The sequence below is a fragment of the Melanaphis sacchari genome, unplaced genomic scaffold (assembly GCF_002803265.2).
Source record: "Melanaphis sacchari strain LSU unplaced genomic scaffold, SCAv2.0 Contig2059_pilon_pilon, whole genome shotgun sequence".
Classification (NCBI taxonomy): Eukaryota; Metazoa; Arthropoda; class Insecta; order Hemiptera; family Aphididae; genus Melanaphis; species Melanaphis sacchari.
The window spans coordinates 1-20,639 of NW_020271015.1; the positions used below are offsets into that span (position 1 = coordinate 1).

Consider the following 20,639-nt stretch of genomic DNA (forward strand, 5'->3'; position numbering starts at 1 on the left):
CAGTTACGTATTGCTCTACATAATATACATAATAGTATAATATTTTATTTTATGATATTTTATTTGTACGCATATAGCTAAGGGCTAAGGCTCAGTGTCAATGGCGTATTGTAAATTTTAATCTATGCCAATTAGACAGAAAAATAGGGAGCCAAAACCCTGCTCCCCAAATGAAAATTCTGATCTACGCGGATTTACCTTTTGTAAAGCACGCCAGTTCATATATTTTTCTATTTTAGGAGTAATATAGCTATCTATGGTATCTCGCACATTTTCAAAAATATAATACCCTTGAGTTATACGATGAAGACTCTTAACTGTTTTTCATTCCGTATTAAAACAGTCTACGCAAATTCTTCCATTTGAAGAAGCTTACTACTCAGTAATTCGTTCTAAAGGCTGCCCAATTAACTATATATCAGTGTTTTGTCGAGTCGTCATAATGTTTCAAAACGTATATTAAATTTAAAAATTAATTATACTAATAAACCCAATAAATAATAAAATAGTGAAAATACTGATATTTTAAACGTATTGTACTTACAATAATATTTGTCATTCTTCATGAGGTCTAACAATAAACAATATAGTGCTAGTATAGCACATTTCAGCATCAGCATATAAAAATAGTATTTTCACACATAGAGTAATTTAACACATAATCGTTAGTAATTTAGTATAACAACGATTCGACGCATGTAGCCTCAAATTACGTAATATTTTATACCTAAACGATTATAATTATCTAAATAGTATAATATAAATTATACTATTGAAGTAAAATGGTTATTCTTATTCCAATGCAATTTTGCACTTAAACTTATATAATGATTAAATAAGTCCTTATTTTATTTTTAAGCTGATATTTTTAAATTAAACTAAAATTGACGTATCAACCCTATTTCGAAATTTTCAACTTTGTGGCAATAAGAAGGGGTTGAGTAATCATGACCATATTTAACATAAATTACTTACCAGTAATGAACAAAGTTGGCGGGTAAGATATTAAAATATTAATATTTTTCTATAAATAAGGACCCACCCCATTATATATATATGATAGCAACGTCACTTTAATATTGTTCCAGCCGTATGCTAATAGTATGTTGTTTACATTAGGTTTCAGCGAACGATGAATTTAGACGTTTTCAGGGAGATTATTCATTGAGAACAATGGGTGAATGTGCAACTGATCGTAAACTCCCGAAACTGTGTTCAAGGCATTTGTACCTGGTCTTAACTACAGAGTCCGTGATCGTCGTCGTTTCTTTAACAAAGCAGCATGTCTTTAGTAAGATATATAAAATTATGTATTTATAACAAACGTAAATGATAAACAGCACATAAACACGTTAAATAATTCATTGTTCTATGACGACTGCTGCTTATGTTTGTATTACACACATCAGCATAAACAATACTTACCATTTCGGTAACTTATTGATTTAATACATTTTATTAAGAATATTGTTGTAAACAAAGAACTGTATATCATCATGTATCATTTTATTTATTATTTCAATTGAACATATAATATATTATTATGTATATATGCTGTTGTCCTTAAAGATAATTTTCGGGTACACATAACCATTACATTAATCCTTAAATTAATTATCAGATACACATCAATTATATTATTTCAGTTTAATAACTTTATATATGTTACTCATTCTTGTCATTCATTAGTTATATCTGAACTCATGGTGTTTACCAATATGTACAATATTTTTAACACATTTTTGCTTATATGTAGGCTCAGTTATAGGAGTTAAAAAGAAAATATGCACAAAAATTGTAAATATGCATGAAAATATGTTAAATATGCAAAATAAAATTTATTAAATATGCAAAAATGTACTACGGCTAAGGCCAAAAATATTTTTGTTTTGCTTAATGTTTGGCTTCATTTTTAGGTTTAATTGTAATTTTTCAATCTAAAATATACATAGAATAAAAGTTATTTTGGCACTATATTAATTTTTAATTCATTAAACATATATAGATTATTGTAACCGTCATACCTGTAAATGTATTGCATTGAATAACCAGAGCTTTTGATATTTTCATCTCAACGAACGACGGTTGTTCAGGCACATTTTGTAGCGCGAAAACTCTTCAACATCCGACAGTTATGGGTGCGTATTTAAAGCGTGCTAAGTCATTCCCATTTAAGTCTTCTGGTAGTCCTTCCATTTGCTTCACCAGTTAAATGCTTGATATTTTTAAAATCATTAAAACCACAGTTTTTCCAAACATTTTAATTTTTGATTGCAGTGCCTGCCCCTGTCAATAGTCAGTTTAACTTATTTTCGACGGATTTCACCGTCGCTATTGACTCATGTAACGGAAGTTTTGTTTTCGAGTTGTATATTGTTGTCGGTAAAACCATAATTTATATGAATGAAAGTTAAGTTCATTTCCAACAAACGGCCACTTACAATGTCTTTAGCTTCTAATAGAAACCGCATCGCTTGAATCTAGAAGTTGTAAACTTGTTTATTTCTTTAAAATATTGACAGTACATGAAGCTGCTTGTAGCCATGTCCCCAACGTAGTAATACGGCCCGGCGGAAGTGGAATTCCAGGAGCCTAGCTAAATAATATAGTACGAGACGAAAAGTCAAAATACTTGTTTTTACCTCGATATTAATTTATCTACCTTAGAAATGATCACGTATTTCTTCTGCTATTCTATGCACCTGTGAGCCAAACATGTGACGTGTATCATTTTTGAATAATGCTTTAGCTGTAACAGCTTTTCATGTACGGAGCCGCATCACTTACAAATAAAGTATTACCGTGCCGATTCCATCTGGCCACAAAGTAAACATTGATGCATCAAATAGTTTAGCTGTTGTTGAAAAATTAACTTATCAAGAACTTCGGATGTCAATAAAAATATGTCACCAGGTTCATCTATCAATGTTCCCACTATTACGTTCGCAATAAATCTACCTTCGACGTCAGTACGAATTATTCAGTCATACACCTCCTATAAATACACTAATATATAGAACAAATCGCTATTAGATTAACGATAACGTCGATAGCAAGACGTTAGTGCAATAAGATAAATACGCCTGGGTTGTAGGCACATCGCGCTCTGACTGTTAATTTAATCAAAAGAAAATAATAAAACCCTATAATTATTAGAAAACATCAATTTGTTTAGAAAATATTAAACGAGCATAAAAATCCAATGGTAAATTGAGAAATTGGCGTATAAAAGCATATGAAAATTGAGAATACACTTTTTCTAAACTGACAAAATATGCAAAAATATGCACTTTTAATTTTTATTTGCTTGTCATTGTATAAAACGGATTTCTAGCCTGTCTGCTATAAATTAAGGGCATAGAAAATATGCAACTCTAACTTCCGAGCCCTACGTTATATGCTTTCATTCATTGTATGTATGGTATTATTATATTATATTAATTAATATATAATAATGTCACACTCATTCCTGTAACTCTATTATATGTGTGCATACTTCAATTACTCTCAATATTATTATATAACTGTGCTATCATACTCAATTCCAATTTAAGCATGATATATGTTGTTACAAAAAAAAAGTGGCACCCACCAACTAAGCTCATTTATTTTTGAATTATTTCAATGATGATGATTCATTACATTCTTATTTTATTGTTATTATAATATATATTATATATACAATTATATGTATATATTTATTTCTAATATATACACACACACATACACACACACACACATATATATATATAACTAATAAGTTCTTAATTTAAATTTCAATAATTTTGTACATACAGATACATTAAACCTGACCTCATATGATGTTTAGGTAGTACAAAATAATCAACCGATTATAGAGATTGCGGCACCAGACGGCGAACAAGAAATGGACGTGGAAATTGTTGAAGTCCAAATTGATGAGGTAGAGTAGACGAAGAACCATTGGTGCAACCCCAATTAGAAGTCTTCCCAGATGACATTGAGGTTGTAGATTTGCTGCCTGCTGATGCTGCAGCAGTATATGAATTCATAGATGTATTCGACGTTTTACCACCAGACGTCGACAATGAAGTCAGTGTATATTTCACATTAAATAAAAACAGATGACATTGTTTTTTTACAACTTTGATGTTTAAACTACAGTTTGTACCAATTCCCCTGGGTGCTCCCAGAGCACGTGTGCCCGTAAGAGACCGTCCGGCTGGCATTCAACACCAACTTCCCGAACAGCACAACATAGGATCATTGGATGCCGTCTGCGATCACTGTGGTGGCCATCATTTCCACTGTGAGAAGATTGGAAGGTCTCATTTTTCAACGTGTTGCAATAATGGTCAAATGGCTATAACGGGTGACCGTGTGTTGGGTCAACCTCCAGAGTTATTAATTCGTTTGTTAATAGATGATTCACAGGTAGCCAGGCACTTTAGAAAAGAAATCAGACGATACAACAACACTTTGGCGTTTGCTGCGTTTTCCACTGACCTCAACCCAAGACGTTTGCCAGGTCGGGGACCAAAAGTGTTCACTGTTCATGGGCAAGTGTATCGCAGGATTAGTAACGACATTGTCAGAAATGAAATGATGCGACCGAGTTACTGTGAGCTGTACTTTATCGAATCTGGGGAAGCCAACCGGATTCGAATGGCACAACAGCCACGCCAACACCCGCTATTGGAGAACTTGATTACAGACTTAGACAATCTGTTACGGCAAATCAATCCATTTGCAGCGGCTTTCGAGTAATATATTTAAATATACATAAATGTGTATATGTATATTATGCATATATTTAGCAAATACATATTATTATTACTTTACACTTATAAACAAACCCATTATATTGAAAATGATTAACTCTATTACCAACACCTATTATATTATGTTATATGTATATATAAACATAACATATCTTTTTGTTGTACATAACAAACAACAATTACATATAATAAATTATTGTTGACACTTAAGTGCACTGTAGATTTGCTGTACCCGTTATTGTTACCATACTTTATATAGTACTTTTAGTTATTTCTTTTTGTCAACTTGAATAATATTGTTATAATATTTTATTGATTACACATTCACATTCAATACCACTCACTAACTACATTAACTTAATTTCATTAGTATTCCAGACTATTGTGTTGCAATACTTATAATTATTATGTTGTTATATCCTTTATTCTAATACCAATGTTCATAGTTTACATCTTATTCACTACCCACTCATAAAGGAACGCATTTTGAGGATAGGATTTACCATCTGGAATTTTATAATACCAGTACACTGTCATATTCTTATTTTTCTTATATATATACACCTACATACATTATGGACATCAACACTAAGCTGTGTGCATTGCTTCAAACGAGACTTAAACCTAATTACCTCTATGACATTTTTTATTTATTTTTATTACAGTATTATATTATATTTTTTTATTACACTGAGCATCACATATCTTATGCGCATTGCTTACAATAATAGAAGACTTCCGAATAAGACTAAACTGCTACACTTACGGTTTAATTTTATTTACACGCAGATAACTGTAATATCATTATTTTGTTAACAGGACCATGCGACAGGTATGGCAGAGGAAACAAGACGCTGCTGCTGCCGATCACACGGTGCAACCGAGGAGAGTGACAATGCACATCATCGCCGACCCAAATAATGACCCTCGGCGATACAATCCACCAACTGGTAATGCAAATGAAATAGCAGTCGTATTCGTTGGTGATGACGGGCTACCACCGAGGAACCTCGATCTGGTCATCTATGACACGAACCCGGTGGACGCACAACACCGGATGCAAAGCATATCAGTGGGCTCGCCTCATGCGGATCCTATGCTGTATCCACTGTTCTTTCCATACGGAGAATCCGGTTGGCAGTACAACCTGCGACAAGAGGGTAACCGCCGCAATGCTGTTCGCGTTCGGAACACCATCAGGGAGTTTGTGTGTTACCGCCTGGCCATTCGATATACAGGAAACAATGGAAATGTGAATGACGGCCAAACATTAAGTTTATTGCATGCCGGTGGTTTTTTGTTACAGCAGTACGTGTGTGATCAGTACGTTCGGATGGAAGCGAATAATTTACGCTACACTAGAGAGAATCAAAGGACGCTGTTTGCCGAAGCGTATCAGGGGCTTGTGGACCACATAAACCAACAACTTCATGTAGATGAAATCGATCCTGTCGATCGTAGGATGATTTTGCCATCAACGTTTGTAGGCGGCCCCCGTTACATGAAACAATGTTACCATGACGCGATGGCCATTGTGCGTAAGTACGGTAAACCTGACCTGTTCATAACGTTCACATGTAACCCTAAGTGGCCAGAGATTGTTGACAACATTCCAAATTGGTTAAAAGCTAACGACAGGCCAGATTTGGTGGCAAGGGTGTTCCATGCAAAACTTAAGGAGCTAATGCGTGATATAACAGTTACTAAGGTGTTTGGTAATGTTGATGCTTACGTTTATACTATTGAGTTTCAGAAACGAGGTCTTCCGCACGCCCACATACTCATTATCTTGCAAGAAGACAGTAAGTTGCATACTGCCGACGACGTTGACGATGTGGTATGTGCCTGCTTACCAGACCCGGCAACTGACAGACGCCTATTCAACAGTGTGACATCACACATGATTCATGGACCGTGTGGACAGCTTAACTATAACAGTCCGTGTATGGTGGACAACAGTTGCTCAAAAAACTACCCAAAAGAGTACAGCGAAGAGACTTTGTACATTTCCGACAGCGGTTACCCGACGTACCGCAGACCAAATAACGGACTTGAGGCTAACGTCAGAGGTCACCGAGTAGGAAATGAGTTTGTTGTGCCATACAACCCTTACTTGCTGATCAAGTATGATGCGCACACCAACGTTGAGGTATGCTCTACAGTGAAGAGCGTAATGTATCTATACAAATATGTGTACAAGGGACATGACGCGGCTACCGTGGAAGTTTGGAATGGAAATGAAATAGAAAAGTGAGTTGTTCAGTTAATTTTTTTTTTTTTTTTACATACCACTTATACAATATTTTTACTTTTAAGACTATGCCAATATATTTAATTACAATTGTATCAACACTGACATTTAAACTTATCATAAACTGCTACAACTTCGTTCGTAATGATTATACTTCATTTAATCGATTGATATATAGATACACAAAAATATAGTACAAATGCAATTCATTAAAAATATATATTGTTATTTGATAACTTGAGATTATCGAGCACAAACACCTAACGTTTCATACTGTACATTACAGCTTATATTATGTGGATGGATTATATTGTAAAATTTATTATGAGTTGTATTATAAGAATGCACAACAATACACATTACTTTTTTTCTATTAAATTTTCACATGTGTTTAAAATAAATCTAATTAAATTTCTTAAGTCATATTTTATTATGTATTAATCTCTTTTTTTCTTTTACAAAATGTATAAGGAGATATTATAGAGCATTAATAATGTACATCACTTTGAAATAATATAATCTTAATAAAGAACACCACTACATACAATATTTATTGCTAAATTAATAACATTACACACCATGTCATATACATCCATATATACAGTGTGATCACGATAAGTGGAAACACTCAATAACTATGTGCAGGCTTCATATATTTCAATTCTGCTTCTTCGGCTAACTAATAAACATTATTATACACATTTTCAAATAATTAGACTATTTTTTTGATAACTAATTTTGCGCATGCGCACAATAACTTTTTTTTTTTAAATGGCATGATCCATTTTTGACCACAAATTATTTTTTTTGGTATTTTTTAATGAATTTTAGTGGTTGAATTTCTTTTCTAAGTCAAAAATTGACCGAGTTATAGCAATTTGCTTTTATGTTATTTGCACGGGTATGAAATACGTAGATGATAATAATAAATACGTAAATAATAAAAATAAAAATAACTTATCCAATTTATGAAATACCTGTCTACCTATTGTGTTTATCTTTATTAATTTTATCTCAGTAATTGCATTAGAATTATAATGTATAAATAATGTCACATGGGCATAGGTACCAGTAATGGTTCAAATTAAGACATTTTTCACAGTCAATATTATTCTGCAGTAAGTGCCAGTAACTAATAGGAAATAAAAATCGATATTTTGTAGTTTTAAACCAAATTTAATACTTATCTATTTATCTATTAGTTATTATGAATAATAATTCAGAAAAAGTTGACATGCTTTTTACATATTGGGAATGCCAAAAAAATACACGTCTTGCCAAAGAAACCTATGCTCTTCGTTATCCAAGTAACTACTCGTATGATTTAACAATAAATTTAATTTTCTCTGCTTAATTTCTCATAAAATAAATGCTCTTTCTTATTTATAAATTCAGATAGGCAGCATCCATCACATACTTTTTTTATAAACGGGAAAAAAATTTGAGAGACACCGGTTCTTTTTCCAAACGAGTTATTAACCAACAACCAAGACGAGGAAATGCTATTGGAGAAGATATTGAGGTGCAAATACTAGCTTACGTGAGAGCAAATCCTAGGACTTCTATACGCCATGTTAGTAGAGAAATAAATATTTCATTTGGAGTTGTTCAAAAAATTTTGAAAAAACATAAAATGCACGCTTATCGTGCCGATTTAGTTCAACATTTACGCGAAGGTGACGCCGAACGTAGAATTACGTTCATTGCTTGGTTGGAAACACAGTTAAACGAAAATCCTTATGTTTTAAATTACATTCTTTGGACAGACGAATCAAAGTTTACAAATAATGGAGTTTTAAATAAACAGAATCATCGCTATTGGGATGACCAAAATCCTCATTGGACATTTGAGACCAACAATCAAAGTGTGTGGGGAACGAATGTATGGTGTGGTTTAATAAATGGTAAACTATTAGGGCCATACTTCTACGATGGCACTCTTAATGGAAGGCGATATCATGATTTCTTACTAAATGAGCTCCCTAATATGTTAGATGACCTTCCACTAGACATAAGAGCAAATTTAATATTCCAACAAGACGGAGCTACAGCTCATAATGCAAATATTGTTCGCAATCAGCTCAATGAATATTTTCCAAATCGGTGGATAGGGACTTATGGAGCAGTTCAGTGGCCACCAAGGTCACCAGATCTTACACCACTAGATTACTTCCTATGGGGTCACTTGAAAACGGTAGTGTATGCCAATCCACCTACGTGTCTTCTTGAGTTGAAAAATAAAATACTTGCTGCATGTAATCAAATTACAGAAGAACAAATTATTTCTGCTATTAACAGAGAATTTTTAATTCGTGTTGAATGTTGTTTACAGCACCATGGTGCACAGTTTGAACAATTTGTTGGATAAATAAAACTTTTATGAATAAAAAAATCAATATTTGTAATTTTATTTTTATTATTTACGTATTTATTATTATCAACTACGTATTTCATACCCGTGCAAATAACATAAAAGCAAATTGCTATAACTCTGTCAATTTTTGACTTAGAAAAGAAATTCAACCACTAAAATTCATTAAAAAATACCAAAAAAAATAATTTGTGGTCAAAAATGGATCATGCCATTTAAAAAAAAAAAGTTATTGTGCGCATGCGCAAAATTAGTTATCAAAAAAATAGTCTAATTATTTGAAAATGTGTATAATAATCAGTGGCGGCTCGTGGCTTGGACGACGGGACGATCGCACCTCCTACTAAAATTAGTAAAAATAAGAAAATTTATTGTATAATCTTAATTCTGATTTTTAAAAAATATTTATTATTTATTATTATAGTTATAACTTATAAAGGTATAATACATTTGTCGTGTGCGAACATTACATTATTTTGTTTTTCTCTGATACCAGAAGCGTATCGCATAATATGGATACGCATCGTATTTGGACGACCTGCAGCGTCGTCGTCCGTCGTGGCGTATGGTTCGTATGTATAAGCGAGGCGCTGAACGATGTGCGTGCGGGTACATTTAAGCTGCGCTCTTTTGTACTGGTATTGGACGACCGGCAGAATCGTCCAAGCAATATTGCCAATATTCCGAATACGTATGTTACAAGCGAAGCGCGCAATCGTGTGCGTGCGGTTACGTTTATTGTACGATGTTATTATACGGGTTTGGACGACCGATAGCGTCGTCCATACAGTAATATAATACTATATATATATTGGGTAATTTATTTTTAAAATTAACAGCGCTGCTGTCGGTTGCTTATCGCTATTAATTATTATTACTTTAATTTCTATTTTGTACTAGTGATGTTAAACTGTGACAAATATTTATCACACTGTGAATTTGCTACTGTGATAATAAAAATCACAGTGAAAATAGCAGTGATTACTACTTTGTCCATTAATCCGTTATCACGAATGTAGTAGGCAGTAGGCAGTAGCAGTTGACTGCTATATTTCACAAGTAGTGATATTATTTACTGCGAATTGCGATAATAAATCGTATTATTATTGAGATATTATGTTAAAAACATAATATGATTATGTTATAGATATTTTACGACGAGTATAAATAAAAAAAAACGAAGTATTATTAAGAAGACGCAACACCCTGCGTCTTCGTCTCATTTACGTAGTGTTGTTACTTTGTTAGCTTTAATATTAGAGTGAACTTACCTATTATCAAACTCTAAGACAAGAACATTATCTGTATGTTCTCGTCGGTTTTTTAATTAATAAGCGAGCTAGAAGTTTTTTAAAATTGAAATATCGTAAAAACCGACGAGAAGACACAGATAATGTTCTTCCTTTTGAGTTCGAAAATAAATAAGTTTAATGAAATAAGCTAATAATACTACACTTGAATTACTGAACGTAAATTTGCTATGTTGTACGTTTGTCCTCATATAAACAAACTTAACCTAGTTATTAAATATTCCTTATAAATATTAAATATCAATATAAATAAATTAACAGTAGTCTTTTTCTGGAGGATTAGTTTAAAATGATCCAATTTCAATTTTAAATATAATTAATTCATTTTATTTTATAAGAATCAAAATTGGTCGTTATATTGACACATTAAATTTAACTATTATACTCCCAACAAGAACGTTTATTTATTTATATCGATATTAAAAATATTTAATAACATTTTGCCACTAGTAAATTATAGCAGTATTCAGTGTTGAAATAATAAAAATAATATTGTTATAAGATATTTGAAAATTATATTAAACCCTTGGTCAATGGTTCTATTTTTGTCTTATATTTTTAATTTATGTAGTATGTTTTTGTTTATAAATAAAATCATTTACCATGGATTTGGTTGATTTGTCTTATGGTTATTCCCTAATTCCCCACCAAGTCATTGTTTTTGGTAAAATATTAAAAAACAAATTCTTATAAATATTTTATTGTAAACATTTCTTATTTTATAATGTCTGATGCGTTCATTTTAACACTTGTGTTGTTAAGTGATGTGCTAAGTGTTTAGAAGTTAAAATTTTTTCGACTATTCCATTTCTTATATTTTTAATTATTTTAATTGTTTACAAATTAATTAAAAAATGAGTCAACAAAGACGTTTTAGTGCTGTTTGGCAATATATGACAGCTTTTGATAGCACTTATGCTGTGTGTGATGTATGCAAAAAAAAATTGTCATATAAAACGTCACTAACCAATTTAAAAAAACACATCACCGGAGTTCATGGCATAAATATAGCAGAAAGAGTAAGTATTTAAGTAAAAAAATTTATAACTTAAAAAGTAAAAAGTCAAATTCAATCTTCATTTTATTAATAAGAGCTGTAAATATGTAGCACTTAAAGTTTTTATTACAAATTATTGATATAATTAGTTTTCATTATGTTGATTTAATATTACTACATTCAACAGATATACAATTTACAATTTACAATTAATCGGAAAATTTGGGCTACTATTAGGTAATCTACTTATAAATGTAGACAATTATAAAAATGACTAATAAATTCTATTAAACATAAAATATAAAATTATTAAACTTCTTAATTAGAATTTAATATTTAAAATTTGAGTTTGGCTTTAATACATTTGGGTGATATGAAGAAGTATCAATTTTATTTAAATCGAATAGGTTGATCAAGAAACTGAAGAAACAATTGATGTTAATGATGTGGTTTCATTGTCTTCGAATACTTCATTATTGCCTTTGACCACCATTCCATCAGCTTCAACCACTATTCCATGTTCATCAGTTTCTTCCACTATTTCATCATCTTCGACCAGTATACTTAAACGCAAACAGTCATCTATTGCTAGTTTTTTACCAAGAAAAATGACACCTGATAGAAAAAAATGTGTAGATAATGCGTTATTGAACATGATTGTAACTGATTTTCAACCATTTAAAATAGTTGAAGATACAGGATTTAAACAATTTGTAAATTTATTAAATCCAAATTATTGTTTACCAACTCGACAAGCGATTTCAAAGACTTTAATTCCTCTTGAGTATCAGAAATGTGTTGCTAAAGTGGAAGATCTCATAACAAATGAAGCAGACAATGTGTGCCTAACGACTGACTGTTGGACATCTAGATGCAATGAGAGTTATATAGCAATTACGGCTCATTTTGTAAATAAAGATTTTATACTCAAATCAGTACTTCTAGAGTGTAGAGAATTTTCCGAAAGGCACACTGCTGTAAATTTAAGTGATGAAATTCGAAGCATTATAACCAAATGGAAGTTGGAAGCTAAAGTTGTTTTAGTAGTTTCAGATAATGCAAGCAATATAAAGAACGCTATACATACATTACATTTAAAACACTTGGGCTGTTTCGCTCACACTATTAATCTAGTGGTTGAAGAGAGTCTTAAATGTGAATCTGACTTGATTAATAAAGTTAAGACTATAGTCACACACTTTAGAAAAAGTACTATAGCCCATAAAATTTTGGAAAAAAACCAAATTAATAGTGGTATTAGTGAACCTAGAAAATTAATTCAAGCAGTGAGTACTCGCTGGAATAGTGTGTATTATATGTTGGAAAGAATTGTTTCACTAGAAAAGCCAGTACGGGCATCACTTGGTTTACTTGAGAATCCTCCAAGTAGTCTCACCACCATAGAATGGACAATAGTTAAAGAATTATGTATTATCTTAAAACCATTTGAATCGGCAACAAAAGTAGTTAGTGGTGAAAATTATATGACGGCATCAATGATTTTACCCATAGTCAATGGTTTGTTTGAAGTATGTCATAAAATGAAAAGCAAAACTTTTGATCCTAGGATTCATGAAGTTATTAAAAATTTTCTAAGTGCAATGGACAATAAAAATAGCTGGGGTAACATTTGCCATAGCAAAACACTGGCTAAATGTACTTTTTTAGATCCACGATTTAAGAATTTGCTATTTTTATCAAATGCCAGCTTGTCTGAAAATGCTAAAAATGAAATTGTTGATGATGTTACAAATATTATTAAAAAAATTAAATCAAACAATATAGAAGACATTACCCATAGCGTTGAACATCAACATTCTGTTGCAACTGAAGCTGATGAATTTTCCATTTGGGGTACTTTAAATGTGCATGCAAGTCAATCAAGACCAACCAATACATCACGGTCAAGGGCAATATTGGAGGTTCAAAATTATCTTAATGATGCTTTAGTGCCTAGATCAAAAGATCCATTAGAATGGTGGAGGCAAAATTATTATAACTTTCCACATTTATCCATTTTGGTAAGAAGAATGTTTTGTTGCCAAGCAACTTCTGTACCATGTGAAAGAGTTTTTTCTAAAACAGGATTATTAATAAATGATCGACGTTCTAACTTAAAACCAGAAAAAGTTAAGCAAATTATATTTTTAAACAAAAATTCTTTAATTGTATAGTTTTGTATCAAACTTTTTTATTATTATATTATTATAACTATTAATTATTATTATTATTATTATTACTATTGTTAATGTTATTATTATTTATAATACACGTCATATAATTAAATATGTTTTAAGGAGAAATATAATATACATACATCAAGTTTAAAATAATAACCAAATTGTTTTTTTGTAACAGTGATTTGAGGTAGGTAGTTATCGTCATTTTCACTGATTCACTTTAAGTACATAAGATTTTTGCAACACCCTATTTTATTTGAAATTATTTACAGTGATAAATATGTTTCAAGCGAGCGTATGACTTAGGAACTTAATTATTGATTTTAAAAACTGGATGTTTTTAAAACTAACAAAGAAACAGTAATCACAGACGACAGCAGAAAACTATATGAGAAGTACTTTAAAAAACCATACTACTTTTAGTATTTAGTAAGTACTATACTACTACACATATTACATACTACTTAATATTATTATATTATAGACAATTTAATTAATTAAAATTAAAGAAAAGATTTGAATATACACTACATAGTAGGTAATCATCCGTAATATAATTAGGTCTTACGTATAGCTGTAGTAAATAACAATAAACATAATTTTAAAATCATATGGTTGATGTACTCACATCTAGTGTGTCTTCAATGTCCGATATTTTTACTCGTCTAACAGCTTGCACGCTCAAAATAAAATACAATTCTTCTTTGAAAATCTTGTACGTCTTATTTATCGTATTAAAGCGTACGATATTAGTTAATACTATTAATAGTTTTGTTATTGTACATCGTACGACATTAGCCTTAATTAACGTACATGTACGATTCAACTTTCAAATTCAAAGTTCAAACCGTACGTCTGGCTAGTGGCTACTATTTTGTGTGATACCGCGCCATGACTGTTAGGTGATAAGAAACTATACACAATATGCTTGTATTTTTCACTGTTTAACAAGTTTAACAGTTTCACAGTTTTCACAGTTCCACAGTTTAACCGTGATCACAGATAACGACAGTGTGATCAGATCACTGCTATTTTATGTGTTAGTAGCAGACACTGTTACTGCTACATGGCAAGTCGCAGTGAAAAGTAGCAGTGACTGCTACTTTTTAACATCACTATTTTGTACTGCGACCTGCACCTAGTAGCATGTATATTGTTGTCATACACTGCAAATACGTAATGTAAGTACCTATACAAATTAAATACAATAGATCGTTTTGAATTTTAATTAGTTCAACATGTCGAATTCTGTTCATAATTTAATAAATATTAAATTTTCTTTACTATCGTTCGAACAAAAATTAACCATAAAAAATAATGGCAGGCCTTTACCAGAGTTAAAAGATTTAAAGACAAAATATAAAAAAGGATAAAGTGAATATTTTCGAAATTTTAATCCAGCATTATATATCAAAAATGAATGGTTATGTGGATGTGAAATAAAACAAGCTCTTTTCTGTTTTCCTTGTTTACTTTTTGGTGGTGAAACAGCTTGGACTAAAATAGGAGTTACTGATTTGCAACATCTAAATGCGAAAATTGTTAAGCATGAAAATTCATTCAAACATATTCACAATGCGACAAACTTGAATTTGTTAGGCAAAGTTGATATAAGACATCAAATTGATATTGGTTATAAAATAGGTATCCAACGCCATAACGAGTTAGTAGATAAAAATCGCTATGTTCTAGATAAAATTCTAAATTGTATTAAATGCTGTGGTAAACACGAATTACCACTACGAGGTCATGATGAAAAAACATCTTCAAAAAATCAGGGCGTTTTTCGTGGAATTCTCGACCTTTGTACTGATTTAGATTCTAGTTTGCGTGATCATTTTGAAAAATCTACTGTTTTTAAAGGAACTTCCAAAACAATTCAAAATGATTTATTGGATTCTATTCTGTCAGTATGTCGAAATAAAATAGTAAATGAAATTGAACAGTCAGAATTTATTTCCATAATTGTTGATGAAACTACTGATATTTCAAATATCTTTCAGTTGGTTCTTATTATTAGATATGAAGTACAAGGTCGACCTGTTGAGCGGTTTTGGGGTTTTGAGAATCCAAATGGACATAATGCCGAAGCATTATCACAAACTATTTTTGGTTTAATTGATCCACTTCTGGAAAAATCGCCTAATAAATTGATTGCTCAGTCATATGACGGTGCAGCGGTTATGAGTGGCCAAAAAGGTGGTGTTAATGTGAAGATAAAAGAAAAGTATCCATTCGCCTTTTTTATTCACTGTTATGCTCACCAATTGAATCTAATAATGATACAATCAATTTCAAAAAATAAGCAAGTTCGTGTATTTTTTTCTAATTTATCTGAACTACCAGTGTTTTTTTCTCATTCGCCACAGAGGGTATCAGTGTTAGATGAAGTAGTCGGTGTTCGTTTGCCAAGAGCAGTACAGACTCGATGGAACTTTAATATAAGAACCGTTAATACTGTTTTTGAACACAGGGAAGACTTGATTATTTGTATGGATAAAATAATTGAAACATCTTTACAAGCTAAAACAATTAATCAAGCCACTGGTATTAAAAGGCTCCTAGAAGATACTGATTTTATTTTTTGGCTGAATATTTTTCATAAAATTATGCCACATGTTGACTGTTTGTATAGTTCTGTCCAAGCTAGAAAAACAGACCCTGTTCAAGTAAATAACTCGGTAAATTTATTTATAAATGAAATAAATAAAATACGTGATAATATGTCATCAATTTGTTCAACCGTTTTAAACCAATCAAACATAATACATTCAAATAAAAGAAAAACTAGCGAAGACCCAAATATTACAAAAAGAATTATTGCTTTAGAAGTATGTGATATTTTAATAACTCAAGCAAAAAGTCGTTTTAGTTTTAACGAACATCTAACTACAGCGTTGCTCTTTCAAAATGAGTATTACCCAAAATTTAATAACAAATTTCCAATTGATTATTTACAAAAAACTATAAATTGCTATCCTTTCTTTACAAAAGAACGTTTAAGAACTGAACTTGAGGTTATTTATAGCCGTGATGATTTTCGCTTGCTAAAAGGAATTATTCCTACAATTAACTATATAATATCAAATAATATGAACGATTTATTTAAGGAAGTACTTAAATTACTTAAACTATTAGTCGTCATTCCGATGACATCGTCGGAAGCTGAACGCGGATTTTCGACGTTAAAAAGAATTAAAACTTGTTTGCGAAGTACCATGGGAGAAGACAGACTTAACGCTTTATCTATTCTTAGTATTGAAAGTGAAATGATTTCAGAAGATATGAAATTCAATAAAAAGGTCATCGAACAGTTTTCATCAACAAAAAACAGGCGGATGGATTTTATTCATAAAATAACTCCATAAAATAATTATTTTAAAATTATGTACTAAATCATATAATGTTATAATAATAATATAATAATAATATACTATGATAATTATATGAATAAAATATTAAGCTTTAAAATAATAATAAAATAATAATATGTGTATTGTGTTTCATTTTATTATATTTAATTTGACAATTTGTTAAACCTATGATTAGTGGTATTTTATATTTTAAAGTCGTACCCCCACTATCAGCACCCACGAGCCGCCACTGATAATAATGTTTATTAGTTAGCCGAAAAAACAGAATTGAAATATATGAAGCCTGCACATAGTTATTGAGTGTTTCCACTTATCGTGATCACACTGTATACTGTATAATTATTTTATTTTAGTATTTTTTTTTTAGATTTATAAACAACACATTATGTTCTATTTATTTTGACTTGAATTTAACAAATAACCTTTTTTTTATAATTTTCAATCATAAAATATATTGTAAATACATGTTGATTTCAGTTACATAAATTCACGGTACGTCAGTCCACCAGAAGCGGTTTGGAGGTTGTTTTCGTATGAAATGCATAACAAGAGTCATACGATCGTCAGACTTCCAGTACACTTAGAAGATTATCACAACGTGTACTTTGCCCCAAATCAGGCACTGGAAAGGGCACAAAATGCTGCTCTAGCTCGAATAAAACTCACGGCCTTCTTTGCGCTTAACGCGACAGACGTCGAGGCCAGACAATACCTGTACCAAGAGATACCGATGCATTACACTTGGAACGCAACGCGAAGAACATGGTCACGATGGCGAATACAGATGACGTACGAGACGCTGGCTCGAATTTACGTCGTCAACTCACTTGATCGAGAACGTTTTCACTTGCGACTACTACTTCTACACAAGAGAGGCCCGCAGTCATACCGTGACGTGAGGACAGTAGACGGAGAGCAGCATCCAACCTACGCGGCTGCAGCAGTCGCGATGGGACTGTTGGAAGATGACAGAGCTTTGCTGGCATGCATGACTGAATCGGCAACGTTGGACCTTCCATCTCAGCTTTGTTACCTGTTCGTGACGATGCTATTGTTTTGCGAAACCGCAAATCCATTGGCGTTGTACCAAACTCACGAAGCACACATGATGGAGGACTTCAATCAGCGGGTGCGTAACGTAGACCGCGCCAGGGCGGCATGTCTAGACGCTATCGATCGATTACTTCGTGGTCACGGGAAATCACTCACGGACTACGGTTTGCCTCTGCCGGACGTCGCACTGTTAGAAGAGGATCCGGATGATGGCATGTTTGGTCAAATAGACGCGGCTATACGCTGGGCTCAACAATAGACAACTTAAACGACGAACAACGGACAGTGTTTGAACGTGTGATGGCGGCCGTAGACGACAACAGAAATTTCGTTCATCAGTCCACTGGGCCGACATTAATTAAAAAACTCTTTCCACTGTGACATTGTGTGCAGGAATTGCAAACAAATACCCGCATAATTTCAACAGTTGGCATTTTCTTTCGTGATTTTCAGTTTCATTAAAAAAATAAATCCATTTCTCTTCCACCAAATTGATCGACTTCCATTCTTCGGAAGCAAGTTTAACTTCTAAAAAGTTTTTAAGATAAATATATTGCTCAAAGAGATTGTCGCTCAAAATCTCCACACCAATATTATTGAGATACAAAATAGTGTTTTCAATTTTTTCCCATTCTGGGATTTCAGAAAGCGTCATCCAGTCAAACACTTCATACTTATAAGATGAAGCAGACCACTTTTTCGCACAGAAGCTGTGTTAAAAAATAATAGTGTTTCTTCTTCAAATTTTGCAATTAAAATTGTTGTTTCAGGTGTAGGATTCTCATTTTTAAGTTTCTGCATTTTGATTTTAGTTTGCAAGCCAATACATTTTGTAGATTTTCTTTCAATTAAGGTGTTTTGTGTTTCGTATAATATTTTTCTAATTTCAATAACTGACACTTTATTCTTTTCTTATTACTTTTTATGTTTTTTTCAAACAAATTCAAGTTGGAATGCAGAAACAGGAAATAAATTTCACTTATCGGACTTTTAAATAAATCTGAAATGATTTTAGGTATTTTTTCTTCTGTGTCAAAAAAATGTTTAAGCGGCGTCCAAAGTTTCAAGATTCTTTCAACCGCGGGCATTAATGACAGCCATCTTGTTCGTAAGTGTGACAAAAGATTCAGATGATTAATATCAACAAATGAACAGAATTCTTTCAGTTTCTCCGTCCTTACCGTGTCGATCTAGGACATTTTGGCGTGGTCGTATTGGCGTGGTCACTTTGGCGTAAACCAATTTGGCGTATGGCTATTTTGCCGTAAGACTATTTTGGCGTAAGTTTGGACTAATATGTAATATGACTAATATGCCAGTAGTTATCTATACGAGTATAATAATTCAATAATTATATTTATTAAAGTAGGTAGAGTAAAAAATCAATGGATATAAATATATAAATAAAAAATAAATTGATCTTAGTAGTTTTAGTCCATAAATGAAAAATAAAATAAATAAATAAAATTTAGTAACAACTTATATTTTGAGCTATTCCCCTTAAAAAACTAAGCATGTTGATTGTTGTAATCTTCTACAATTTTAAAAATTCTTTGTCGACATCAATAAATATTTTTCTTTTTGGAGGACTTTTCCAGCTTTAGTTGTTGATAAATGTGTCACGTCCTGATTGAACCTTTCGCTGGTAATAATGTCCACAATGTTGGATGCTGTACACCCATTTGTAGATTCAACGTTCATTGCTGCCCCAGCGTGGTTATTTGTCCTGTCTTTATTATCACCTGTTCATGAACATTCCACACCAGGTGGAAATTATAGCCGTCGCCGATTTCATTGTTCTGCACCAACATAGAATTCTTCGAACCACCTAAAAGAGGTAACACACCTCTGGAGGTATATATGTTCAGTTAGTAATTTGTCCGTTGCATCTAAATCATCACTTAACAAATGCCAATGCTAAACCATTTTTACCGCTATAGAAAATCCGCATCATTTTTGTACTTTTGACATTAAATCTAATTCACAAATTTTCAATCTAAAGTTTTTGATAGGTGAAATAGACAACCAAATATTTTAACCCCAGGAAATTTATTTTGAAAGCTTTAATAGCCGCTTGTTCGAAGTCGCATGCTATTGAAATCGGTTTAAACCGGTTTTTAGATTTATAATAATTGTAATCTGTCTATATAGTTTGCTTTTTGTTTGGTAAAAGCGCATAAAGCAAAGGATGTACACCGTTCATATATTTGGCCAATATTACATAAATCTGAGAAAAAGTGATGGCGCCACTTTGAAAGTACCATCTGCATACCAACTAGTAGATTCAGCTAATATTTCAAGTCTGGGATAACGAGCAATACGTACTGGAACGAAGCAATACCA

The 20,639-nt window shown here is 31.9% G+C and overlaps 3 protein-coding genes and 1 pseudogene across 3 annotated transcripts; all 4 read left to right on the forward strand.

Annotated features, from left to right (window-relative positions):
- Window positions 1-3,886: 3,886 nt before the first annotated feature.
- LOC112593452 lies at window positions 3,887-6,016 on the forward strand (annotated as a pseudogene).
- A 10-nt stretch (window positions 6,017-6,026) lies between these two features.
- Window positions 6,027-6,652, forward strand: LOC112593449. The gene is made up of 2 exons (XM_025337841.1): window positions 6,027-6,562; window positions 6,648-6,652. Exons 1-2 carry the CDS (start codon window positions 6,094-6,096, stop codon window positions 6,650-6,652), a joined length of 474 nt encoding a protein of 157 aa, XP_025193626.1. The 5' UTR covers window positions 6,027-6,093.
- Window positions 6,482-7,014, forward strand: LOC112593451. Its single transcript, XM_025337843.1, has one exon. It carries the CDS (start codon window positions 6,661-6,663, stop codon window positions 7,012-7,014), a length of 354 nt encoding a protein of 117 aa, XP_025193628.1. The 5' UTR covers window positions 6,482-6,660.
- A 1,286-nt stretch (window positions 7,015-8,300) lies between these two features.
- LOC112593450 lies at window positions 8,301-9,379 on the forward strand. Its single transcript, XM_025337842.1, has 3 exons — window positions 8,301-8,318; window positions 8,411-8,607; window positions 9,040-9,379. The coding sequence occupies exons 1-3, from the start codon at window positions 8,301-8,303 to the stop codon at window positions 9,377-9,379; spliced, it is 555 nt and encodes a 184-aa protein (XP_025193627.1).
- The last annotated feature ends 11,260 nt before the right edge of the window (window positions 9,380-20,639 follow it).